Here is a 20,525-nt window from a genome sequence, read left to right as displayed (position 1 = left end):
GTTTTAATTAAAATAGTCCAAAGTTGGAAACGCTATTATAAATACTAGCAGAATATTTTATCGGAATAAGGTGCAAAAGAATGTTGCTAGAGGAGCAGGATGAAAAAGAAATAAAGGTAAGTCATATTTTAATATCAAACTTATTGTTATTGCAAGGTACATTGTAAAGAACGCAATTTGTCATTTGAACGCATTATTACATGTAACTTAACTATCTGCAGATAGTATATAGTATTGCCTCTCTATCTTTAAATCATTAACAATATAAATTAAATTGTCAGAATCGCAGTTTAAAGGGGAATCGAAATCAAACGATAAAAGGATCGCGGAAAATCCAAATGTGACGAATTTTCAAGTAAACAACATCTAACTGCGCATTAGAGAAACAAACGAATATACAAATAAAAAAATAAAACAGATATATTTCGTTGTTGCATCGTCGAAACAAAAAATCGTAAAGAACCTTACGAGTAGGATAGTTTAATTAATTAAATAGCGATGCATCGTCCTCGAGAGAATAAAGAAACGCGTCAGTCATTCGAAATATATATCACCGAATTATAAAAGTAGAAAAAGAAATCGAATGTTATTATACATTCGTAATTATTATACTTTTGAATTCTTCTTTTTTCATATATTTGAATTATTTTGTTTAATTATAAATGCGGATAATATAAATGCTTTCAAATAGTTGAGAATTAATTCGATGAGAAACTAAACATGATTATAAATATATCGATTTGCTAGAAATAATTTTACACTTTTTTCACGTGTATCACGTAATAAATCTGTCCTTTCGTAACATGATTCCTTAAACAAATAACTCAATGACATTGTTCAAAAGATTACGCCGCGCTCTTTCGGAGACACAAAAGTAATTAATTTTCTATTTAAATCTGAGATCAAGTCACGTATTTTGTACTCTATAGGCTGAGTCGTTAATTCATAATATATATCATAAATATAAAGTTCTTAAGATTAAGATCGTCAGCAAAGAAAAAAAAATACGCAGACTTACAAGATAGTTTTATTGGTCCCAGTAAAGCTTCCGGTGCGAGTGAAATGAATCTATTTGAGAAGGCAAAGTTCCTCGTTCTCTATTCCTTTCCAATGCATTTTTTGCGTAAACGCACATATATATAGTAACAATTATATATATATAATATATATATTTTGTTTCTACTTTATAAAAAGCAAAGACTGTATTGATGAGGTCACAAAAACGTATCTAGACGTTTCGGGGATAGGATGTATTCTCGTTAACAACAAACTTAAATTTCTACTGCGAAAAATATATGCGACATATCGGTTTATTCTACTACAGCAGAAGATATTCTTTTTTCCTCCTTTCGATTAGATACTAAACGTATAGAAATAAATCAAACGACATTTATTTATTTATTGCTACCATCTTATCAATCTAACGTAAAAATTGTCTATTGTAATTTCAACTCTATGATGGATCTTACGTATCTATTCTCTCGCAATGCGCTTTTGAACGCATACAACGCAATATTTCTATCTTTCTCGTTGTTAATCATCTTAAATAATGGCATAATAATACAAAAAAAAAACAAAGATTGGGCTAGAGTATTAAAAACCCTGATACAACATAGTCATAAATAAAAAATACATAAACGATCCAATTAATAATAATAATAATAGATAACAAAATTCTTTTTCGCAGAAACAATTGTATTTCGATGCTAAACACCAATTGCGTAAATCAACAATCAGTCATCGTACTTTCTTTTTTCATTTTCTTATCACTTTAATATGATTAAATTGAAAACAGATGATCTATAGACAATTATATTGTACAAATTAATCGTAGTATGTGTACTTTTATCAAACAATTATTATTGAGGGTGAGCATCCTGCATAACAAAAAACGGAAATATTGTACAAATTTGACGACGACTTTCGTTGATAACAAAGAAATAGACAAACTTAAAATAATAATAATATCAGCGCGTGAATACATAATGCATGTGTGATAAATGTCTACGTCGTTGAAATGAATCGTTCATCATGTCGAAGAGACTCCAAAAAAAAACGCGTACGTATATATTATACGAATAAAACACATTGGAGGAAAAGTAAATAAATAAATAATTTGCGCAAAACGCGAATATTATTATTGTTCCCTCTAGAGGAATAAATAAATAGAAAAAAAAAACGAAAAAGATAAACTCGATTTATATCTCATTTATGCGGATTATTTCGCTACGCGAAATCGATAGCGCGTCAATTTTATTCTTTTCAACAAAATTAGTGAAAATTCACTGATTAACAGTAATGATTTCTGCTTGTAATACTATTTATCAGTGCAATACACTATAATTTTATTTAAAAAGAATAGGTTCTAGAATAAACTTTATGCTCCGAGACTCGCTCGACAATAAGACGCATTTATTGCGCGAAATTGAACAAAAAATATTGCCAAATATTCATTATTATAAAAAGATTTCTAACTAGTATTAATCGTGATAGCCTTTGCACAGAAGAAATCAAGCGCCTTTTCTCGTGTAAAAAAAAAAAATATGAAATAAGTTTTCAAAGTTTTCTCTTTAAAACTTTTCATACAATATAAAAAATTTGTTAAAATAATTGCTATAATTTCTATAATTTGGATAAATTATACATCGACATAATTAATATAGTAATAAATCTATTTCTTCAAAGAATGACTCTACTTATTGCAACGATTGCAGTTTCAATAATATTAATTTACAAATATGTTTGTCTTCGTATATACAAAAATTTATTTATTTATAATCGCTACTAATAGACATTTTTTCATCTATAAATCTTTCCAGGAAGAAGAACAGGAAATTAATTAAAACCGGCGCTTCATTTCTTTTATACAAAAGCCATACTGATCGCGCACAATGCGATACACATGACATAATGTTGTTAAATTAATTAATCCTAATGATAACGGAATTCTTTCTCGTGAAGCATATCAGCGTGTGTGTACCAAGAAGAATTTTGCGAGGATAGGCGGGCAGGGTGTATTATATGCATGCGTGGTGTGGCAGGCACGAGGATGGCGATGGTGGTTGTCTCATCTATTCGCACACGACAATCGACTCGGTAATCAAGCGGTGCGAGGTTTCAGAGGTTGATCGTCACAGTGAAGAAGTGTTTAGCCCCGCGATCGGCCCCATCATCATCTCAGTCAAGTCTCAACAGTCACAAATATGTCGATTCCCCTGCAAGCAGACCTATCGTCAGTCGTGAAAAAAAAGGCGCGAAGTCGAGAAGAGAACACAATTTTTTTTTTTTGGCCAATCAACAGAAGCTTGGACGAGGGTTTGGACAACATGGTATAACATATAGAAACTAATGCCGTTTATGAAGAAGCGGGGACAAGCTTAAAAGAAAATATAAGAATTGTTTTTAAACGCACACTTAGTATGACAGGGATGAAGAAAATCAAGCTCGCACACACACACACACACACATTGTGCATCTCTCCAAATTCTCTTCAGATTTCAACGCAACTTCTCGTTTAAATTGCAATACATTTATCATTAAATAAAAATATTCATATTGGTCAAAAAAATTTATATATTTTTTTTTAATATATAAAAACTGCCAAGAATTATATAATTAATAGGACAATTCTATCTTTGACCAGGGTGGTATTTAGAGAGAGAGAGAGAGAAAAAGTGCGTTGAATTCTAGAAAAATCACAAAATAAGTAAATAAATTTCATTATGTTATATATTTGATTTGCACGAAACATAAAGTTTCTGTGGAAATTTCTTTATTCTTGAACTTACCCTGATATGAAATGCAACGAACCTGATTGTGAGAAGAAAATATAGCAAAATCAGACATACGTATATATTGCTGAAGCTTAAATATAAAAGTTCGAAAAATTACTCTCTGAAACTGATTATACACAATTATTTTATTCGCAATAATAATAAGAGGTTTAATCATATGTCTTTATTACATTCATTGCAGTGTTCGATCCGACAACTAATAGATATTAGTGTCAAAGCTTGCGATAGCAACGGGGTTGTTAAGGCAGCGATATTACAGATATTATATCGAACATGTTTTGTCGGATAAAGGACAGGCTTATATAAACGCAGACAAATATCCGTAAATATGATAAAATATAGCTCTAAGTTGCTCGCTTTAATCTCTTCATAAATTCTGGAAATGATCAACGGTAAATTTGCAGCTTTTGTTAATACAGTTATTCTTTCATAATGTACAATCTACTTATAACGGAGAAAATAAATCGGAGGAGAGATGCGGCTCGTTCGGAAGAACACCAGGGATATTCTTACACAAACTGCATCGTGTAACATTTATTTGTCAGTAATTAACGTGTATCTGTGAATAAATATATATATATATATATATATATATATATATATTTATTGTATATATATATGTATTCATAATTTGATGACAAAATCTTACTCTCGTCGACACCGACAGGTACGATATAAAAAATCGGCGAAGTAAATGTATTTTATTATCGGATCGCCCCGCGCGTCTAAATCGATTTCTAATCGATATCGTTTTGTTCTAAATGAGAAATGGCGGATAATTCGCGCGTAAGCGTTAATTAATACTCGTGTATAATATATAATATGAGATATATGTATATATGTATATATATTTATATATATATATGTATACATATATGCATCAAGAGATACGGCATACATACGACATACTTGTATTCAATTTAACAATAAGGAGAAAGTACAAAAATACATTTATCGTGTAAATGTAAAACGGCCGTTGTAAAACGGAGTAGACGCGTTCGTGTAACGAAATATACAAGAAGGGTTTTGTCCGTTGCGTTCGTGAAGTCTTATACGAGATGGTCCAGAAAGTTGGGGATAAAAAAAAAAAAAAAAAGAAAATTAATTCTCTGAAAGAGACTATTCTTTTATTTGAATGTAAAACAAACGAGAAGTTATGCTTTACAAAAATCAAGTAATATGAGGAAGAAACGTAAATAATATTAAACATATTTAAAATATATCATTTTTTATGTATATGTATAATATTTTTATACGTTACTGAAGATTAGATAGTTTGATCAATTGAAAATTTAGATTAAATTTTCTCCTTGATAAATTTTAATTAAATATGTGTTTATGTAATATAAATTACGATAAAAACATGTTCTCGAAACAAATTTATTTTTCAGCAAGAAACAACTTCAAACCTTCTCAAAAATACATCTCTATCATATCGTTCTTTTTCTGGATCATCTGACATAAGCGTCTTAATGTAAGTCGAGAACTAACAATGGTATTATAAAGTTTTACGCGCGAGAGTAAATAGGAATAATATAGAAATCAATCGTTATCAACGATTGCGTATAAAATTCATATGCATACCGTTCAAAATCGGCTTTTAAATCGTCCACTACTAAAAAATAAGCTTCTCATGCAACTTTTATCTCACAACTGACACGTAGATCAATATGCATATAGATTATCAAGGAAAAATTCGGCATTTCCCTCGCTTTTCGCGAATATCGCGAGTTCGCTTCTTATTAGACTCACTTAAATAATAATCGCTGATTATACAGGCATATAGCAAATTAATCGAAACATCCGTCTTCCTTGACATCTTTCTCGAAATCTCGTCGCGTAATGATATTTATTTATATATTTTATTAATCGAAAAAGTCTACCATTTCGTCGAGCAAAACGTAAACCGCGAAGCGGAACAGATGTTTCATTGCCAGAAAAAATTTATTAAAGTCAACATTTGCAAAGATAGTAATTTTTTTTCTGCACAAAGAGAATGTTCTTAGAATTTACCCTGAAAATCATGATAATCGTGGAATAATATGATATTAAAAGAACTTTATAAGAATTTCTCTAATTAATATTTACCACAAAAAACATTAATATGTACATAGTAAATTTTACTGTGTACGTAGTAAAATTAATCGAACATATTTTATATCTTATTGCGGTAGATATTAATTAAAGAAACTCTTATAAAATTTTTCTAATTGTTCCACGATTACCACGATTTTCAGGGTAAAATTCTAAAAGAAAATTCTCTTTCCGTGCAAAATAGTTTTTATAGAATGTATATGTATTCCAAATGATATATTTTCGAGTACTCTATTAATGCAACACAAGACAACGCAACGGATAAAGATAATAGATCGCACCGGAAAGAAAAGTTTGGATTGTGTCGAGTCGGCGTAAACGTATAAACTTTTTATTCGCAAAAGGATGGAGATCCTTGTGCGCGCGATGTATCTACATATTTATTAAGCATTTCGTATGCTGAAATAGTGCTAAATATTAAGTGGAAAGAGTAAATATTTTTTGTACACTTTCACACACGGTTCGTGTTGTAAATTTATGTCATAAAGATATCGCAATGAGAGATGAAGAATTTAAGACTTGATCGCTTTTAAAATCTGTATAATAATCAAAAAGTATCGAACAAAAGAATTTTTTTGCGTACGGAATAATATCTTCAATCATTTTGAAATACTAAATATATTAGGATGTCTCTCGAAAATATCGCAATTTCTTTTAGTTGCAAACTCCTTGACAAACTTAGAAAAAAATTCAAATAAAATATTATAATTACTAATATACCAAAAATATACAGAATCATTAAAAATGTTTGAATGAATTAATTAAAAAAATTCTGACTTGATAATTTGACTTTTTACTTAATAATTTAATTTACTAAATTTGACATTTCACTCAATTTTACATTTATAATATTCATGACATCTTTGCTGACAAAAGTTCGAAAGTTTGCAATATCTAAAAGGAAGTGCGAGGAATTTGAAATATCCTGTAATTTAATGAGAAGAAAAATCTCGATTTCTTAAACCCGTATCGCCAGTCAATATTGAGCTCTATCAGCATAACAAATCCTCTGCAAATCTTGTTCAAATTGTTACCAATGTACGAACCGTGAGAGAGACTCGCAAGGATACGGTGAGAATCGATTCTTTCAGCGAAGAAATTGATGGCGGTTGTTCCAATACAATATTCTCTCTAGAACGTTATTATTATTGACTTATGATATTTATTCTTATGAAAATATTCATTTTTTTACAGCATTATTTTCTTTTCTTTTTCATTTCACGGCCTATATATAGTTCATATAAATATGCACTTCCGCTACGCCATATATATTTATATGGACCGTTCATTTGTTTTTCGATTATTTCTTCTACCTAACAGACACAATGTTTCTATATTTGTCGTCGTTTTGAAGTTTGGCTGTATACTTGTTTTTTTTTTTTTAATTAAAAAAATTACTATAAATCACAGGTTTGCAAGCGGAAAAAATAAAGTGTCATAATTTCATAATCATATATTATATTATTATTTTATGAAATATTCAGTTTGGAAATTTTCTATCTCGCATTTTGCTTCATTAGATAATTAGTATACAATATATAGGATAGCTTCACGAAATATTCTTTCAATGCTCGAAAAAACTCAAGTAACCCTTTCTCATTGCATTCAGATAATAACATTATAAATATGCGTCCGTCATGAGAACTCAAAATTATTATAGAATTTATAAGCTCACTCGCGACATAAGATGTATGTTCAGCGTTAAAATTCTACTTATAGAAATTTTGACAATATCTCAAGCACCTGCGTATACACATAGACAATTTTCGGTATATCAATATTAGGGAATATCATTGGATTAAATCATACGAATCAGCCATATAAATCTATCTGCTGCATAATTTATTAATTGAAAGTTATATTTAGATTATTTAGATTTAAAAAAATAAATTATCATGAAAAATAAATTAATAAAATTCATTAAAAATATATGTATGTATTAGGAAGTTATTATGATACGTTTTTTTCACACAGCGAAACTAAAATATAGCAAATATATAAAATATCTCGCTATATATTTTTTCATATGCAAAACGTTTAATAATTTTCGAATAAGAATAATTTGTCTTTCTGAGTAATTTTTTTATTTAAGAATATCTAATATAAATCGAAAGGTTTGTGATACTTGATCGGATGTAACAAAAATTGTCTACGTGTTAAATTGCCATGTGAGTGAAAAAAATGTGCCATGCAAAATGGAGTGAGCTCAATGTTGTTCACATAGACGTTATCGTTTATAAAGGAAAACGAAAGAGAGTTGAAGTAAAGAGTGCTTAATATAAATAGTGTTAGTAAACCTGTGAGTATATTAATTTTGATTAGATTCTTACGGATAATGAATACTTTCATCTCAATCATTCGTCTCTCAAACTCCCTTTCTCTCTTACTTCTTCCTCTTTCTTTCTCTAATCGTCTCCCCATAGCATTCATTTACAATCACTCGCAAACTTAATCTCTACGTTTCTCTGCTCGCGTGTGTAAATTATGTAAATTATGTAAAATCATCAACGTGTATCATCACGATGGATCGTAACGGCAAGAAAGCGATTAGTCTCTATATCTTTTTTTTATTTTTTTTCTGTTTATATAGAAAAAAATCACATTGGCTTCTTCTCTCTCGTAGCGTAAATAAGATATTAACTCAAGTACAAAAGCTTAAACGTAAACCTGAACGCGTAGAACATAGTTCTTTCGACGCAATGATAAATGTTTCATGCAGCGCGCTGCACAAATGTCTTTATATATGTATATATATGCATGTGTTTGTGTATATGTGTGTGTATGTCTAGAAACTTATTAAATGTCAATGAAGTCGAAGGATGATTAGGAGTGATTGGCGATGGGCTCACAAAAGATCTATCATCCCTCCATCTGATAGAAGACGGTACCGGCCGACACGCTGGTCCAAGTCCACTAAGGGTGAACAGATACAGAGAGACACAATCGGTCAGTCAGTGTGATGAGACTTATTTCGACAATTTTTTAATTTTTATTTTTTTAATACGTAAAGAACGACGGGTCGAGGGCAAAGTGCTTCTTCCATGCATATTCTCATCTTCTGATTTTCTCTCGCTCGGATTGAAAGTCTCGCGAGATTCATATTAAATTTTATTTTCATATGATTGACAATTGTACGATATTTATGTGCTTCGCAAGAGTATCACACTGAAAAAAAAATTTATTGAATTCGAATTATTGAATACTTATTTCAATACTGCCTAATGAATTATTTATTTGAAGCTAATAATATTGATTTGATATGAAAAATATTTATTTATTTCAAATAAATGATTCATTTAGGAGTATTCAAATAAATATTGATTAATTTAGTCATTTTTTTCAGTGCAGAAACCTGAATTTATTTCTTGAACTTTTTACGTGCGGAAACCCACGTTTGTCAAGTTAATTCGTCACTCCTACCCTCACCCTCACTTTGAGAAACATTATCATCCTACGAAAGTCGAGAACGAACGACACGATACTGATAATACGTGACAAAAATTAATGATAGTGACTTGCGAAAATATACATTCTGACGGCATGCAGTGAACATATAATAACAGTGAGATAACGATGCACCAAACCGACAAGAGTGCAATGTTGAGCTGGAAATTATTTCCTGTTTTACGAAATGATATTGTTTGTAACGTGATTATGATCGTGTTCTATAATAACTAATGTAGCATGTAAATGTAATGTGAAAATAATGTAATATGAAAGTAATGAGTATACTAAGAGAAAGAGCAACTGAAGAAAGACTGCTCCAGTTTTTATATTATAGTTAAATTATTTATTTTAAAGAAAATTTTTATTTGCGAATACATTATTTTAATATTATATATTTGCCATATTAAATTTTGCAATCCAGTTTTTTTTTCAATTAGAGATATTGATACAAATATTATTATATATCAGAAATTTAAAAAATATAAAATCTCTTGAAACTATAATACTCTTTAAGAAATAAAAATTGTGTATACAAGCATAAAAGAAATTAAAGAGTAATCTTCGACAGTCTTTTTTCAGCACTGCGATCTAAATCGGCATATGTAATATTTCTACGTGAAAAAGCAGGTGTTATGACACTCATTGCAATAGATAAAATGCAAGCTTTTAGCGGAATTAATCTATTCAACGTATTCAACTTCGAACGTGAATTACTTCGATCTTTCCAACAGGCACCAGGAATTGTCAAGCATTGAATGTATTTGCTATTATGGACGTTTATAAATGCTATATAATATCTTCGGAAAAAGAGAAAGAGAGAAGAGAGTGGGTGAGAATATAAAGAAAAGACATTGTTCGAAGATAGGATTGAAAAAAGTAACATGTATGTTTTCTCTACAGAAATAGACGCTGCAAATAGAAAATGTTACAAAATGTATAGTACCATGTACTCGTAATGTATGTGTATATATATATATATATATATATATATATATATATATATATGCATATATATGTATATATACACATACATATACATATATATGTATAATCTTATTCTTAAAAATATCGAATTACAGAAAAATACATTCGTAACATATATAGATATATTACATTGAAAAATCGTTAACATGTCAATTAGACTAAGTAATAAGTAATAAGTCGTAAAGAACGTTCTCGCGAAATATGGTGATTGGAAAATAGCGATAGTGTGTAACAGTAATAGCGTTCTGATATATTAAATGACACATTGATAGTACTAATAATAATAATAATAATAATAATAATAATGATAATAATAATAATAATAATAATAATAATAATAATAATAATAATATTAATAATAATAATAATAATAATAATATAACAATGATAATGATAATAAGTATATACGAATAGTATCACAAAACAATTATTATACATTTAAAACAGACGTTTCTTTTTGCTTATACAGATCTTACACATGTTTCAAACATTGTCCTCAAATAAATCGCGATTACATAAATTATTTACATGCAACATAAGAAATAAGGAAAAATAGCATTAAAATAAAAAAAAAGAAAAAAAAGAAAAAAAAAAGAGAGAGTGGTGGGAAAAACGTAACAGGATTCGACATCCGTTTATTCGTTCTAAGCATCGTCGAAAAAAATGAAAGAATGAAACTGAATTACTTCTTCATTAAAAAAATACATTCGACATCCATGCTTTCCAAAAAATCCAGTACAACCTCTCAATGCTACGACAAAAGTACTGAGACAATTCAAAGAAGGACTATGTTACGGATGTTCCGAGTTTCTATAAATCCCATAATTCATGTTCCAGATCTAGTGTGAAACTACTTTTTCTACAAATTTTTCGACTTAGGATCAATTTTTCCTTAATCAAAATTACGAGAAAAATCTCATTATTTGTCCAATTTTTAATATTATTATAAATATCTTTGCAACTGGTCCCTAAATTACAAATTCGCGTTAAAGTAAAATCTACTTAAAAATAAATAACAAATAAGGCATTTTATTATTTGTATTTTTGAAGTTTGGTTCCCGAAAGGATCTCCATTTTTGTTAAAGAAAAATTGATGCCGCGTTGCTCGAAGAATCTACAGATAAAAACCATGAACCATCAAGTCTGGTACATCATTATACATCTTATACACTCTATAGAATTAATCTGTCGAAATTACTTCTTACGAGAATAGAATACATGGACAAAATTAATCGCTATATATATTTACAAATCGTGCGATAAACACTTAATTCTAGCTTCGGGTGATTCAGTTTAACGAGAGTTTTAATCGAAATTACTACGCGAATTCCGTCGTTCGTTTGACAAATTAATTCGAGCATTTATTACGATTGAAAACATTCTTTTTTTCTGTGCCCACAAAACCTGACGTGTATATCGTTTTTATTTAAATTAAAACGATTTTACACATACAATATTTTATACAATAAGTGTGATTATTATATACGTTCAGAAAAATGTAGTTTTTTAAAGTTGTCAATAAGAATCGCTTTATTACTAATAAAATAACGACAAAAAATGTTTCAGAATCTTCTCGCTCTTTTTTCGTTCTTATTTTTCATCTTTGACTTATGTGATAAAAATCAGATTCATCGTTGCGAGAAGGAAAAATTTACTTTGTCACGAGTCTAGTCTTGTATAAAAAAAATTGTTCCATAATTTGCTATATTTCGTATTAAATCGAATAACAATTATCGATATTTAATAATTTCATGTGATCGATTTAACGCGAGTAAAAAATCGTAGATCTCGATAGTCAATTAGATAATAACTATACGTTCGACCCCGAAGCCAGTATATGTGTGCGCGTATGTGTTTATTACTCAATATATATATATATATATATATATATATATATATATATATAACTTGTGTGTGTTTCCTTATATTACATATATATTCGCTACGTAACGAGTCACGTACGTCTCTAAATCTAAGGTATCGCGTAATTCTCTCTGTGTATACATTAAAAAGCAAGTTATAGAAAGACAATCGGTTTTAAATCTATACTCAGATATATTTTCCTCATCTTTTTTCTTTTCTTATACGCTGTGCTTGGCAAGTCTGAGTTCCATTTTATATCCAAGTTATTATTACGATCTGATTACACACAAAAATCGTTATCTATAATATAATCAGCAACACCCGCGACTTATTAATCCCAACGTACAAGGTATATAAAAGCTGATTTCTATACGTATTTGTACTTCCTCGTCGTCGAATGAACGATAAACAAAAAGTTTTTCTTGCGCGCGTATGCCTGAATCTATTTAAAAAATCCAGGATCACATTCCAGTAAAATAGCAGTTTTAACACCGCTTCTTAAAACTGTATTTTACCATCGATCTCTGTTTTTTTTTGCAGTCCCTTAATGATGAATAAAATTGTTCATGAGTGATACTATGATTTTTTTTACTTTGATGGAGCAAGTATCTTTCAGAATGTATAAAACCGTGCGATTTTACATCAATCGAATGTAATACGTTTGTAAATTCTTTTATACACTCAGCATCTCTCGAACGTCTATATGTACGCTATATGTATACATGTGTATCACGTAGTTATAATCACAAGACATCTGGTCAACGAGCAACGTTATTCTTATGAAATAGAGTGCTACGACGCGAATGAGATGTACACGAGAACGCGAGCTCGGAATTATCGTGTTTAAAAAAAAAAAATTTTTTTTAGATATTGGACAGCCTAATAATCGCGTATATTCTATGTCCTTTTGTTTGTCTTCTATATATATCGACGCGATTCGCAAATTTCCAAAAAGTTTTAGCACAAATCACCTATTGTTCTCTATTCGTCTTTACACAGTAATTTTGAGTCTTTTTTTTCTACATGATTATTTACGAAAAAAATATGAATAAAATCTAGTTTTATTTAAACTGATATAGAAACACCGTCGCGAATTAAATCCCCTAAATATTACGCCGATACTTCCGCTCTTATTAAAAAAAAGGCAAACGTAAATAAATTGTAAGAAAAAGATAAAAAGAAAACGAATTTTCGCGCAATCTCGATGATTATAATCAATGTAAAATATCGTACTGCTTTGTGTAATATTTCATGTGTTAAAATTATTATTTTCAAAAGAACACGTTATGTAGATTTTAATACTGTGCTTTCTGCGATATCACTAGTTTATTCAAAAATGATATCGAAACATGAAAATCAATTATATTAAAAAAAATTGATTATTTGAAATGGATTTTAAAAAAATTTTTGTTTGAATGGCATAAATTTTACAGTTAATTGTACAATTAAATTTTATCGAAATTTAATGTATAACTTTATATTATTTTTTTCCAGTTTTCAAAATAATACTAATCTTAGAGTAATTTATTCTTTATTTTTTAAAAATGCAGAAAAAATATGGAAAAAAAATTTGCTAATGAACTTCCGGTACAAAAATTTTTTTTATTGTATTAAATTACTCTTGTTGGTATTTGAATTACAAATTATTGATACTGATTTACTTTGTGTGCACTTATAGTAATTGCGTCCTATGTAATTTTAAAAGTATGCTTCAAAAGTCTATTCATTGTGGTAAATGCCCATGCTATTTGCAGTCGTTTGCAAAGCGCGTGAAAAACATGATCTGAATCATAATTGAAGCAAAAAATATGCATCCTCCTGTGTGTAAGGTGCGTTAGAATTTTTCATCAGAAATAACGAAAGTCGGAGAGACTGCTATTACATACAAATTACTAAATTTGAAAAAAGGGAGTATCTCCTACCACTTGTTAAAAATCACATTACAATTAACGCTGCTACTTATCGATCTTTACATCAAATTCTACCATGGCAAACTAATCATCAATTTACTAACTAATTTACTTTTGATGCATACACATTATCGATAATTAACTACTATCGAGCATTACGCGAAGAATCGATTAACAATTAATAATATGCTAGTCGGTAAGACACAAATCGTCAATGCGAAAAATGAAGTTTATGGTCCCACGACGTAATAACGAAAAAATGAAAAAGAAAAAAAGAAATAAAGAATAGGAGGAAAAGAGAGAAAGAGAAAGAAAGAAAGGAGAGAGAACGAAAAAACGAAAATAACCGTATAAAGAAAGAGCGGCGTAACGAGCGGCAATTACCGCAAAATCCGTCGTGTGTACGATGGATCTCTCCGGTTTCTAATCATCACTTTACGCGCTAACACGATTTCGCAAAGAGGAAATGAGAAAAATGAAGAAAAAAAAAAAAAAACGTCACAACTCCGCGAAAATGCGAAGAACAGGAGACCGCGGTTTTATTTTATTATTATTTTTTTTTTTTAAGTACCGAGAGCGTTCGTTTTTTAAACTACTACGTGTCGAGAAGCGGAGCGGAGGAACGTTTCGCGCTCGCACCGGCGACGCTCTGCCTGTTACTGTTCCTACTCTTGTCGCCACGTGATAGAAAACCCTTGGCGGTCTCCTTCATACGCGAATGGAGACCGCTAACGTGTGTACGGCTATCGCTGTGTGTAATAGAATGATGTTGGTGGTGGTTCACCACCAAGGATGCAGAGGACTCACCGGATTCCCAACCGTCCTCGTCGCCGGTGGTGTCGCACTCGCTGCTGTCCGCCTCGCTCGACTCGCTCGGCGTCTCCTGCCCACCCATCCCCAGCTGCACACCGTCCCCGCTCCTGTTCGTCGTCGCTGGCACAGCCGGCGATGCACTTCCGCCCACGCAATGCATAAATAGACTCACCTGCAATTAAAAAGAAATGATTAGAAAATCATTTGAGTCCTATATACACCTCGAGTCTCTGTAACGCTTGCAACTGAGGATTCTTCTGGATTCTCGACGTCATCACATTAGATTGTGACGTCAGAGCCGAGAAAGCACACGCTGAACATTCTTAGATGTCACTAGTATATTTTTAAAATACTTTGAAAACTATTCTTTTCCTTTGACAGTCAATCAACAACCGTGAAATGATCATGATATCAGACTTTGTCATGCGGAATGACTGCGCTTGTGCAAAGACCAGATGGACTGGGCCCTTATATTACAGTCATTTTACAGCTGTTGAATGATTATAAAGGGAAAACAATAGTTTTTAAAATATTTTAAAAGTGTGCTAAAACTATCTGAAGTGCTGTTTCACTGAAATATATTTTCATTTCAAAATGGCATCTAAGAATTTTTAGCGTGTATTCTCGCCTCTAACGTCACAATTCCAACATAATCGGCGAGAAACCAGTAACCTGAATAAAATTCTATCAAATCTGATTCTACTATGTGTTGAAGTGGATTGTAATTATGTGTATAATTGACAAAATGTGAAAAATGCTGATTATTTGAGGCTAAGATTATTATAACTGTATAAGACGACCGACATCTATATACATACTATCATCATCACGTGAATGCAACTTACTTTAAAATCTTCACTGTACAACTTGTTATTTGTATCCTTGTGTGCTTTGTCTAAGTCGGACTTGCCTATCCGTAAAACGAGAGTAGGCGGCATAGAACCGAGACTCGCCAACGAGCCCGTTCTAGATTTCACGTGCGACGCGACCATCGGACACTCCATGGCTGTACCGTCGCAACTCAATGCTCTCGTTGCTCTTTCAACAAGTAACTCGCCATTGTCATACTCGGAAGTTACTTTTTCACGCACAAAGAAGGTGTTGAACCAAAAATGAAACATTTTCTCCTGGAAAACATAATAAAAAAAAAAAAGTTTTATTAATCTTTCATACTAAAAAAAAAAATACTAAAGCACAAGTACATACCTTTGGTTTCATTTTCGGTCTGTTGAAGAACTCCACTCGTATATCACCCGTCAAAGCTACACTGTGTTGTAACGAAATGGATATAGAAGGCATACCTTTCCGAACCTCGTAAATACCCGAAAATATTCTTTTGTTTGATTCCGAGATTATATAACGCAAACCTAAAGACACAAAATGTATTTTGTAAATTATATAATAAGAGCAATCACTAAACTATTATACTAGTCTATTGAGTCATAAAGGAAAATATTATGTAGTTAAAGAGAAAGAAAGATAAAAGTTTTTACTTTTTGCATAAATATAAACTAATAATTAAAAGAAAGATATCAATTGTCAACAATAATGTAAATTGTAAAACTTTTATATAAATTATTTACAGCCTTGACCGCCATTGAAAATGGGAGCTGGGTCCAGTTGTATTTTGCGCAATATTAATGTCACTGGTTGATAATTGAGACCCTCTCTGACAATGGTGGCATAATAATCCACGTATCTTATTTGCGACGGTATAGTTACGCCTTTCCTGTATTAAAATAAAATTCAATAAGTAAAAAATTCGTCCATCGAGATATGCCGTTCGAAAGTTCAATGAACGCCATACTTACTTGTCGTGGGTGCGTATATTTCCATAATAATTAAGAGCATCGGTGGCGTTGAGAAACTGTTTGCTGTGCAGTAGGTAGCAGGATACCATTACGCCTGTTCGACCTTTGCCTGCCTTACAATGAACTACGGCCACATTCTCCTTGTGTTTAGATAACCATTCGTGCACGTCCTCGCAGAAGGGTTTGATCTGCTCCAGCTTTGGTGGGTTGTGATCATCAAATGCATAAATGCCAGTGGCTACTCTTTGTTTGAACTTACTGCAATCGTATGATCTTTCGGAACACCTGAAACATTTTTACATTATGCTAAGACCCTTTTGTTACGAGAGAAATGACATTACTTATTTTTCGAACAAAAAACTTACAAATTATAAATCTTGTAGTGATCTTTGTGTCTGGATTCTAGTAGTTTAACAACATCATCAATATGATTTCTGTACACTCCTTCTAGTTTCTCGGCTGGGAAACCCATTGCTATTAAATTTTCTTTTATATCTAAATCAAAATTTTTATTAAGGAATCTATTCAATAGTATTTATCAACTATGTTTATTTATATTTATTCAAAGCATATTTAGTTTACCCATAAATGTCTAGTGTTTCATTATTTCTATTATTTAGCTATACTAGAGAGAGAAACAATAAAAAGATAATTTTAATAAAAGGATACATGTGAGATCAAGATTAAAACCACCCTCTGTGTAACGTTTACGGTGTTTGCTGACAAGCCCCTTTATGGGGTTGGTCATCTTCATGTTGCTGATAGTGTTGGCCATACTCTGTCTTAACTCTCCTGTCTCAATCTCGATCGAACTACCCTCTGCCACCTCCTCGGGAATTTCTTCTTCTGCTTTTTGATTCTTAAAGGTCCTTTTAACCTATTACAAAAGGTATAAACAAAAGAAAGTTACATAAATTCGATTGCAATTGATTGCAATAATTAATTGTAACATCTCTTCATGTTTATCGATTAAACTCACCTGAGGCCTGTGAGCTTGCGAGGCGTCACATGAGCCCAGTTCTGGTCCTCTTTGTTCTTCCAGACAAACATGGAGAGGGGTTACTGATGCTGAGATGTGTTCAGAGATTTTACTGTTCAACCTGCCACTGGTTGGTCTCCTGCAGGAAAAGCATATACCCATCAATTCCCAGAACATGTGTTCTTCTACATAGGCATTATTTCTTCATCGAGTATGTCCTATTTCTCCATTGTGAAGCTCGGTGTTGGCTCTTGACCGCACACAAGTCACTTTACGATGACATGTCATCACCGTCACTAGTCTGATGCAATTGGACAGAGCACACAACAGTGAAACAGTAGTGCAGCTCTAAAGAAGAGACTGTTCTCTCACAGCTGTAGCGGCAGGCAGAACATCAAATACTAAGAGAACACACCGTACACCATCACACGCATGTTCCGTAACTGTACAACTCCCACGAAAGACACTAACTCCTCCAGAGACGCTGTATTGTCCACCACAAGCTTCCTTATCCCTACAGAGTTCCGTTCAATCAACAAACCAGTTCCAGAAAATCACAGAGATCACAGTCGTTGTCGTCGGTTGGCCAGGTCATCAATAGCGACAACGTTAAGAAGAGAGAGTCTATAGCAGAAAGAGGAAGAGTTCCATTTTAGAGAGATTGAAACCGAGGGAGAGGTGCTCTTCGACGAGAAACAGTAGAGAGAGAAACTCACCCAAGTGACACCGTATGCAACCGTATTCGGGTACCCGGAGGTGAGAGCACCAGTTCCTACCACCCGCTGTTCGCGAACAAAACCCGAACGGGAAAGCACTCCGGGTGGAGATGGCAGTTTAGCATCGCCTGGGTAGTCGAGAGTCTCTCCGTCTCGGTCTGTCGCGTTCGGCGATCGAGCTTGAACGCGGCGTCGAAGGAGGATCGAAAAGTCTCCGCGATCGATCTCGGACGCTCTCGCGTCCCTGTCCCTGCTTAGCCACGCTTGTCCCTTATCGAGGATACGCGGCGCACCGGGACAACGGGATCCCCGTACGCGGAGAGACGAGACGGGTGACGGAACGACACCGATAACGACCAGACGTACCGAGAGAGGAGGATTTTAGGTTAAGCGTGCTCGCACTCTCTATGAAGGAGCGAAAGAGGCGAGGAGAGAAGCGGCCGTCTCGCTCCCTCCTGCGCGCGCTCGCGAGCGACACAACGGCGGCGCCGACGAAGACGAAGCCGCGTTCGTTTCTCGCGATCGACGTCGACGGAGGATGATGCTGCATAGCATGTCCCCGTCTCCGATCTAGCGCGAATCTTCGAAGGCCGATGATGATGATGATGATGATGATGATGATGATTATAATGATGATGATGATTATGATGATGATGACGATGACGATGATGATGATGATGATGATGATGATGATGATGATGATGGATGATGATGATGATGATGATGATGATGTTGAGAGCGCAGGGTCGGACCACGACGAGATTCGGAGCAGAGCGACTGACAATGCTGCTCCTCACACACTCTCGCACGTGCACACATACATATGTATATATATATATATATATATATATGTATATAATATATATATATATATATATATATATTTCTTCTTTTTTTCTTCCTTTCTCTCCGGACGGACGGACGACGACGACGTCGCCGTCGCTTTTCCTATCTGTCACCCGGCTCTCCGACTGGCTCTATGTATTACCGGCACTTCGCTTCGCGACAGCGACAGCACGTAGTACGCTCGACACGCGTCGTTAACGTTAACGCCATGACGGTGTGTGTGTGTGTGTGTGTGTGTGCGTGTGCGTACAGATGCCTCGGTGTGTCTTTTTCCGCTTTCTCGCCTCTCGCCCCCGCGGACAACCACGGGTACGTATGCACGCTCTCTCTCTCCGTTCCGGGACGCACGCACGCACGAGTCGGCGCGTTTCTCCCGTTCAGCGCGCGTGCTCCGAGCCTCCAATCGTGAAAGAACCGCGGTGTCTTCGGGAGTGGAGGTGGACGCAGGAGAAGAGAAGCCCGAACGCGTCGCTCGTGCGTCCTCGGTTCTCTTGGTTCTCCTGCTGCTGCGCGAGCATTCGGGTCCATTCTCTTTATCCGTGTAATATTGGAATATTATTTTTGACATTTGAATCTTGACGTTTCTCGATAAAATGCAAACTTGATTTTTTTACATCCTTATTTCTATGAATTGTTAGTTAGTAGAGAGAGAGATCTTCCGTATTCTAGATTCCCAGAGAGATATTTGATATCGGGATAATCAGAAAGCGAGAGATATCGTTTGCGATAATTATAGAGCGGGAGATTGTGTGATATACGCTATAACGCGATTCCATATACTTGAAGAGATAATTGGGAACCATATAATGCAGCTTCCTCTCAATTTGCCGCAATCTTTTCTACGTTTTCTAAATAAGACACTAACAGCAGATGTATTAACACAGTTATTCGCACTTGTCTTTAAGTAAAATTTCCACAGCGAATGTTCTCTCTCTAAACAATAATCCGGGTAATTGGCCTCTTTCGGAATACAATATCCTTTCTTTTGCTGTTTTTTTTTTTTTTTTTTTTTTTTTTTTTATCCGAATCTATAAGGGTCTTTATCGTGTAATATTTTTTTCGAGATAGAATAAATCGTACTCCGCTTCCTGTCCTTTTTTTTCTCGAGCCGCGCCCGTGTTCTCTCAGATTTTTTTACGACACGCGCAATTAAGCAAATGGAAATCGACGCTCTTCATTACGATCAGATAGTAGATGGACGGTTTCTCGCTGGACCGCTACCGTTTTTTCTCTCTTTCTATTTTTTTCTCGCCTCGATATACTATAGA

The 20,525-nt window shown here is 33.2% G+C and overlaps 1 protein-coding gene across 3 annotated transcripts; it reads right to left on the bottom strand.

The window, feature by feature from the left end:
• Window positions 1–126: 126 nt before the first annotated feature.
• On the bottom strand, window positions 127–20,242 carry Pten (phosphatase and tensin-like protein). Of its 3 annotated transcripts, none has more exons than XM_029299885.2 (10): window positions 18,412–20,241; window positions 17,696–18,319; window positions 17,386–17,593; window positions 17,082–17,211; window positions 16,717–17,001; window positions 16,489–16,634; window positions 16,112–16,272; window positions 15,751–16,032; window positions 14,900–15,077; window positions 127–8,801 (listed from the first exon to the last, which is right to left on the bottom strand). In XM_029299885.2, exons 2-10 carry the CDS (start codon window positions 17,870–17,872, stop codon window positions 8,734–8,736), a joined length of 1,635 nt encoding a protein of 544 aa, XP_029155718.1. In that variant the 5' UTR covers window positions 17,873–18,319; window positions 18,412–20,241; the 3' UTR covers window positions 127–8,733. The 3 variants fall into 3 exon arrangements, with proteins under 3 accessions (XP_029155718.1, XP_029155719.1, XP_029155717.1); XM_029299886.2 differs by having other exon boundaries at window positions 127–3,215; XM_029299884.2 differs by lacking the exon at window positions 127–8,801 and having other exon boundaries at window positions 10,380–15,077; window positions 18,412–20,242.
• Window positions 20,243–20,525: the final 283 nt, after the last annotated feature.

Source organism: Nylanderia fulva, unplaced genomic scaffold, assembly GCF_048542155.1.
Source record: "Nylanderia fulva isolate GAGA-0341 unplaced genomic scaffold, ASM4854215v1 Scaffold20, whole genome shotgun sequence".
Classification (NCBI taxonomy): Eukaryota; Metazoa; Arthropoda; class Insecta; order Hymenoptera; family Formicidae; genus Nylanderia; species Nylanderia fulva.
The sequence above is the reverse complement of the archived record's forward strand: the minus strand, read 5'-3'. Positions and strand labels throughout refer to the sequence as shown.

What these genes read in the sequence shown, in the direction of transcription:
- Pten (XM_029299884.2), bottom strand. Translation starts at nt 17,872, where the DNA reads ATGTTCTGGGAATTGATGGGTATATGCTTTTCCTGCAGGAGACCAACC. An exon ending in TTTTAATCTTGATCTCACAT is followed by an intron (nt 17,212 to 17,385) that starts GTATCCTTTTAT and finishes ATTTTGATTTAG; the next exon opens with ATATAAAAGAAAATTTAATA. An exon ending in TGTACAGTGAAGATTTTAAA is followed by an intron (nt 15,078 to 15,750) that starts GTAAGTTGCATT and finishes TTTTAATTGCAG; the next exon opens with GTGAGTCTATTTATGCATTG.